This window comes from Pungitius pungitius, chromosome 16 (assembly GCF_949316345.1).
Source record: "Pungitius pungitius chromosome 16, fPunPun2.1, whole genome shotgun sequence".
In the NCBI taxonomy this organism is placed as follows: Eukaryota; Metazoa; Chordata; class Actinopteri; order Perciformes; family Gasterosteidae; genus Pungitius; species Pungitius pungitius.
In genome coordinates this window covers 697,650-704,721 of record NC_084915.1, presented here as the reverse complement: position 1 = coordinate 704,721, position 7,072 = coordinate 697,650, and the positions used below count along the sequence as shown (strand labels likewise).

The following is a 7,072-nucleotide window of genomic DNA, read 5'->3' as shown; positions in this document are numbered from 1 at the left end:
ACACCATTAGAATCTGTGTTGACAAGTTAAGAAATAACATTAGAGTAGTGAACGGTAAATAATACCCAGCAATCATCAAGAACAGGGAGTGTACAGACCCAAATGGGATTTATTATCTGCAGAAGACTAAAACACAATCCACAGCACCTCATCGTGTTGGACCATGGAGCACAGTGGGGCTGTTGTAGGGCAGCAAATAGGATGCTAGTGTCTGTAAATGGAACTGTTGAGGAATACTGAGAAACACCTTCACGTTTCACCTGTAAAAGCAGCACTTTAGTCTGATCCATCAGGACTTTCACGGGGGAGCACTTGAGTTTTCTTGTGTGGCTGGTGTGTGCGATGCACACTGCGCTTTCTCAGCAGACGCGTCCTGCTCTTTGCCCGACTCCAGCTCGGGGCCAGCCATGAGTGCTGACACCCTGAGGGCGAGCCGCTCGAGGACCAGATTGGCTGTGCTGGTGAGAGAGTGCTAAAGAGACAAGGGAACAAAACAACACAACATGAGCCAACATGGTCTTGGTTCATCTCCACTACTTCCTCAGAGACTCAACAAGCTGAATCAACCTTGCTGCATTTCCTCTGGTGGCCAGTAGAGGTCAGCAACTTCTTAAGGCTTTAAGTCACTTCTCCATTGGACAGAACATTTCCTCCAGTTCAAGTGCACGTTTTAATGTTTGACTTGGTGAGCAGGTGATCCATCTATGATGGCGCTATAAGCGGAAGGGTGAAGAGCAGAGTGGCAATGGGCCTGATCTAACCCAGCTTACTACAACATACCTGTAGGATATGCAGCCCCTTCAGCGTGAGGACGGCCAGCTCTCTCAAACCGTCCCCAGTCAAGTCTAAGTAGGTAATGGACAGCAGAGGACTCTTGAAGCTCCGCCTCCACTGCAGCTGAAACTGTCTGTCTCGTTCTCTCTCTGCTGGCTGGAATTTGTAACAAAGAAGTTCCTGCATGGGTGAGACAACATTGTCATGATCAAGATCTCGCCCCATCAGTTGATCCAAGTACTGAGCTGCCCAACAAAGGGAAGAAAAATAGTTATCTCATGTTTCATTATTGAGAAATTTCTGAATTTACAGTCGTTGTTTAGCATTTGTAGCATTATCAATGCTTTGTTGTGGTAGAGTGGGAGGTTAAGGCACTAATGTAGCGCTAACACAATTGGACAAATACGTTTTACATGGTATAAGTTTTTATATTGCATATCTATCTAAAGCCTAATAGATTTTCTTCTTCTGTACCTTGAGCCCCTTTGTAATAACTCATCACTGACAAACACTTTAGGCCTAGGTAACATTTTCCTTCATCACCTTGAGCACACATAATCTACTTTACTTCAACACAATCCGACAAGCCTTAAAAACTCAATAGAGCACCACATTTGTATTAATCCACCAGTGAAAGTAGTCCACGGCAAATGCACTAATTCCTTCCGTGGATATTATTAAGACTTTCCCAAAATTGATTTAAAAAATAGATTCTATTAAAAAGATGAATGTCCTGGGTAGGAACTATTATGCTTGAAGCTGAGAGCCACAGTTAAACTGGGAAGGTTGGAAAGTTGTTTTTAATCTTTTCATTCTTATGGTTATCGTGGAGGTGTAGCATCTACCCGAACTAGGTAAGTATTATTTCTTATTTCTATCGGCACTACATACTATTTGCACTGGCAGCACCGTTAGATGCAAGTTGCCAACTCAGCCATCGTCATGTTGAGAGCCAAGAGTTTAGGGAGTTTAGCTTAAAAAACTATTAGTAAAGAAAATAAGTAACGAAGACCTCTAACCTGCCCATATGTTCCCAACAGCACCTCCTTCTGCCCGTCAAAATCCAGGTCAATGGCCAGCGAGCAGAGCACTGCATCCCACTGGTCGCTTTCTGAAAGGCACGTCGGGTGAGACAGGCCTTGCTCCTGGACATTTCTGACCACACACACACACACACACACACACACACACACACACACACACACACACACACACACACAGGGATTAAAGTCTGACTGAAAATACCCAAAGCAGAGCGATACCTCTACTGAAATCTTTCAAAAGCCATCAAACCTGTAGACAACTGCCATCTCTATGGTACTGGTTACCAGGAGATTGTAGCCCTCCATTTCCACACCTGTAAAAATATCACACACTCCCTTCAAATCCTTGATTTGTTACTAAATTTAAATCATCCAGAGTGACGGCGAGCCTCTCCGAAAAGGAGCACCTTGTCAAAGAGACAGAAAGGCCTTGTGGAGACGTGAAACTGAAACGAGCCAGTTACATACCTTTGTCTGCGCTGGGACGGTCGGGCTCAGCCTGGCAGCTCAGATGGAACAGCAGCAGGGAAGAGATTGGACTGTCAAACTGGAAGTGCCAGCTCTTCAGAACCTCTGTGGAAAAACATCCTTAAAACACACCCAGCAATAGTCCAACAGAATTATCAGGATGTCTGCACAATTAAAACAAAATAATAGAAAAGAACATGTACGTATTTTGAAAATCCCCCTTAAAAAGGAAATTATAAGCAGTTACCATACTTGAATCAGAAAAAGCCAATCTTTGCTTTCAACATTCAACAACATCTCTGACTGTGCTGTCACAGCACACCTCCATAGCATTGGAATCGATAAGGCCCCACAGAGGTCACGATGAGTAACACCTGCGCAGAATCGCAGTGCTTCATAGGTGGGGGGGGAGGGGTGGTGGTCTTCAGTCCCACTCTGGAGGGATGTGATGGAGCTGAACCCCCACTATCCTGTGTCTGGTCTCCCTCACCTGGTCCTGTCTGGTTGACCAGAGCCAGTCCGACGCAGCCGTTCTGACAGCCAAACGCCGAGAGGCGCCGACCACCCGCGATGCTCAGCATGTCCAACCACAGCACACTGTATGGGGGGGGACACACAGACGGATATGGATCCTGCATACATGTGTGCGTACATAATGAAGTCACCTCGCTCCCGTTTGAGTGTGTCTGCAGCACATCACATAGCTGCTGTCCTCTTTTGATCTTTCATTCCGATCTGGGACAGCGACACAGGGGTTGTTTTGGCCATTTGTGAGTCTGTGTGTGAGCCACCACGTCCTAATGTTGTTGATGAGTCACTAGCAGGAAACCACCACATGGAGGTCGGCCAGGTCTCCACCATATGTGTGAGCCCCGCTCACAAAACATTACAGGTGTGTTGTTCAGATCCAAAGTTGCGGTTGTGTTTGATGACGAGTGTGGTCTGTGATGAAGTGGCAAAGCCCCTAGCCCCGGGGAACCTGTGCCCGCCTGGTGTCTGGCATGGGGACTAGCACACAGACTCACAAGCACCGCTGCAACAGAACCACAGGGACCTCAGACTAACTTGCTGGGCAGGTGTTGTAGTTCAGGGAAGAGTCTCTCCACTGGCTGCTCCTCAAACTGGTGCAGGGAGGCGTTCTGTTGGGATCAGGAGAGTCGGATTTGGAGTTGTCCTTGTTTTTGTTTATTTGTAAGAAACTGTGTACGTGGAGAACAGAGTCAAAAAGGAGAGTCCAAGTCCACATGGATGGGCAGTACATCAAGGGACTGAAGAAGGTATCTGAGGAGGATGTGTGTCATAATGAAATGACTCATATAATCTACTCTTGAGGTGTATAAATAATACCCACACACACACACTTGTAAACACATTTTTCATAAATAAGCATTTATGGAGCAGGATAAGATCTAAACTACATTTTCATGTTTAGATCAGAATCCCACACACACACACACACACAATCGGACCTCTTTGTACAGGTGGATCCTCTGGTCGTGACCGCTGAGCAGAAACACCGTCTCTCTGCCTCCGTCGTCACACTGCACTCTGGGAGAGAGAAAAGGCCGCTGACATTCTCCCTCCGGATGCACCCTGTCATGCTGTTTTTGTCAGACACACTGCTGAGTGACAACGTGACCACCTGGATGACACTAAAAGCCATAAAAGCCTATTTGGAGCCACATGTTAAATGAAACAAGATAAAAGGATTGATTCACACTGTTAAATCAATTCACTGAAGCAATAAAAGTACACGGGGATTCACCAAACTAATAATATATAACCCTATATTTACATATAAATATTATTCACAGGGCTGCCTCCTAAAAATGTAATTGTAAATCTATGATTGACACCACATGACATTATTTACCATAGTACATTTATTATATTCACAGCAGAAGGGTGTGAAGTCTGTGTGCTGGTTTGTAACAAAGCCTTGCTTTGCTCTGCTGTAGAAAAAAACTGCTCCTTGCTGGTTTGGCCTGCAGCGGTAGTTAGTTGCCATGCCAACTGAGGTGTGAACTTGAGCTCTCTTTGTGAGACTGAAAAACTGGCATGAGCCCCCCGAATGAGAGTGCTAAATGCCTGTGCATATTTGGGAGTTGGCAGCGTATCACGGCTCTGCAGCAACAAACTCACTCTGTGTGGTAGAGATGGAACGGCGTGAACTGCAACTCCAGATTCAGGCAGCTCTCTGTTCAGAGACACGTCAGCATGTCACGTGTTTGTGGGAGTAAGCATTGTGAAGGACTCATTTACTCATTGTAGCAAACGACTAAATACATTGATGAATGTGCAATCAAACAAATAGAGACGGAAATCCTAAAATAACTAAATTACTCAGTACACATATAAATGATTTTAAATCGATAAATATTTATTCCAGCGGACTTTGATCACCTCGTGCCAAATTCATTTAAAAAAGAGCTGGGATATAATGTGGAAATAAAGGTCCCCTGAAATAAATATAAGCACATTTAAAATGAAAACATCCTTTTGAGATAAATTGAAAAGAATTTGTATGGAATTTTTGAAAAATATTTCCTTATTTATTTTGAATGTATGTATCCATCTAACTATATGTCCGTCCATCTAGCCATGTGTCTATGTAATATTGATCCAAATGGAATGCAATGCAGGACCAAGCTTGGCTCACGTGCAATGGACTCCAGGTTGAACTCTGAGCCCGGCTCGTAGTCACAGTAGATGTTGAGGAACGGCGTGGCCTTGTCCCCAGAGTCCTGCAGGAGTTCAGCCATTACCAACGACGATTCTACAACTGACTACAACTTGACGACCCCGTATGCACACGCGATGATTCGTACCTTTACAAATGTGATTCCCACCACCAGGCCTCTTTTGGGTGTAGACTTGTTGAAGGCGTCAATTGATACAATCTCTGCATCAACTAGATAAACAACAACCAGGAACAGAAGAAAACTCAGCTCCAGCACAAGCTTCTGGATTAGTTCCCTTAGACACAGAATCATTCCAGGAGAGAATATCACCGCTCATAGCTTGTGGGTTTACTGACATTATTGGAGGCAGAAATATTTCATTCCACTTGATGAATGTTGTGATACTAATGAATTCTTTAGTTGTAGTAGTTCACTGGCTTTGACCTTTTACTTTGTTGTGTTCCTGGATATTTAGTTTCTTTGAATACTGAATACATTGTTTATGTTGATCCGTAGTTACGTTTTCTACATACAATTATTAGGTATGCCGTGTAGGCCACATCAGGTGGAAGAGGTATTCAGATCCTTTGTTTAAGTGTCATTAAAATGTAAATAGAAAACTTTTAACAATTTAAATGATCAAAAAGCAATATATGCCATGCTCTATTATGATACTACATGACTGACGTGTGTGAGTAGCGTTTACATTTTAATGTTGACTTGAGGACAGATATGAAGCTATTTAATGCACTCTTATAAAGTTGAATGCCTGTAGTAAGTAGCTGTCACGTAGATGCTGGGCGGTGAAATGCCCTGAAATGTGGAGTGGAAGTACCAACAAGGGTCCAGGGTAAAGCCTGGTGAGGGCGGTTCCCCAGGGGCCTACCTGGGATGTAGGTGAACTGGACCTCCTTGGCCACGGGTCGGATCTTCTGCTGCAGCTCCTGGTACCTGAAACACACCACCTTCCCTTTGAGAGTGGCCGCCAGCAGCTCCTGCTCCCCGGCCTGACTCAGGCCGTAGATGTTACTCTGCGACGGGAAGCGGCTGAAACTGTCCTCCACGAAGGGGAACGACCCGCCAGGCATCCTGCCGCAGGAGACCACTCACCAATGTTAAATGTTAACAATTAAGACTGTTTATGTTTGTTTTTTAGGCTGCAGCATCTCCCTTCATGTTTAATTTGAAATAGCTTAAGCGAGGAATGAGAATTAAATTTATTTCAAATTAAAGACTAGATAGCACTCAGGGAAAGTGTCACGCTCGTTATTCTTTGATTAATAATACGAGCTAATTCATGTTGAAGTCTGGATGATGTTTATTTTCTTCAGGTCGTTGTAAAGCACAACATCCGGGTTGTGAAGAGGTGCGTTCACGTGTATTGGATATATCGGCTTTAGTGTTTCCAAACTATCCAGTGAAGAGGAATATAAGGCTGTTTGCCTAGAAAACGTTTTACACACGCTAGTGCATCGACCAGCGGTTATGGAGTGAATTTAGGCTATTTTATTTTAAGTTCACACAATCAAATTCATCAAATACAACCACTACGTGGGGGCGTCTGAACTGTTTTGCCTTATAACGAACGGAGGCTCTTAAAGGCAGCGTTGTTTCCATTCTACTTCATGTTGTAAATGGATGACTGACTCGAGGCATCACATCGATCACCCTGCCCCCCTCTGGTACTGTTTATGCATTACATCCCACGTCAAACCTCTAACTTGTTTGTCTTCAAAAGTGAATTTTCCCATTTTTCTGTTATAGTTACCTCTAAATTAAAACTTCAAATAAAATCAACCATCAAATGAAGACATATCATTATGAATCAGGATAGGACTGTTAATGCAAACCTACAGCTTACACAGCAACACGATAACACACACCAGCTGCAACATTAAAGAAATGTATACATGAATGCAGCAATAATAATTAAAAGTTATATTATATACATTACATTAAAGTTAATTTCATGACAATATTTTGTTGTGCATAATTAATTTTAATTGCAGGACTTTAATTTGTGACATCAACGTCCCATCAAAGAAAGCTTTTTTTCGTCCACCAGATGTCAGTGAACTCTCACTCAGAAGTTGTTGAACGCTTTAT

At 43.6% G+C, this 7,072-nt stretch overlaps 1 protein-coding gene across 1 annotated transcript; it reads right to left on the bottom strand.

Annotated features, from left to right (window-relative positions):
- Positions 1-86: 86 nt before the first annotated feature.
- On the bottom strand, positions 87-6,341 carry kptn (kaptin (actin binding protein)). The gene is made up of 12 exons (XM_037467931.2): positions 5,853-6,341; positions 5,114-5,196; positions 4,945-5,029; positions 4,428-4,482; positions 3,755-3,833; positions 3,351-3,424; positions 2,776-2,882; positions 2,286-2,390; positions 2,068-2,131; positions 1,794-1,929; positions 781-954; positions 87-472 (listed from the first exon to the last, which is right to left on the bottom strand). Exons 1-12 carry the CDS (start codon positions 6,052-6,054, stop codon positions 299-301), a joined length of 1,338 nt encoding a protein of 445 aa, XP_037323828.2. The 5' UTR covers positions 6,055-6,341; the 3' UTR covers positions 87-298.
- Positions 6,342-7,072: the final 731 nt, after the last annotated feature.

Coding starts and splice junctions, on each gene's coding strand:
- kptn (XM_037467931.2), bottom strand. CDS start 6,054: ATGCCTGGCGGGTCGTTCCCCTTCGTGGAGGACAGTTTCAGCCGCTTC. Junction 3,834..4,427: donor TTCCATCTCTACCACACAGA/GTGAGTTTGTTG, acceptor TCTCTCTCCCAG/AGTGCAGTGTGACGACGGAG. Junction 1,930..2,067: donor GAGATGGCAGTTGTCTACAG/GTTTGATGGCTT, acceptor GTGTGTGGTCAG/AAATGTCCAGGAGCAAGGCC.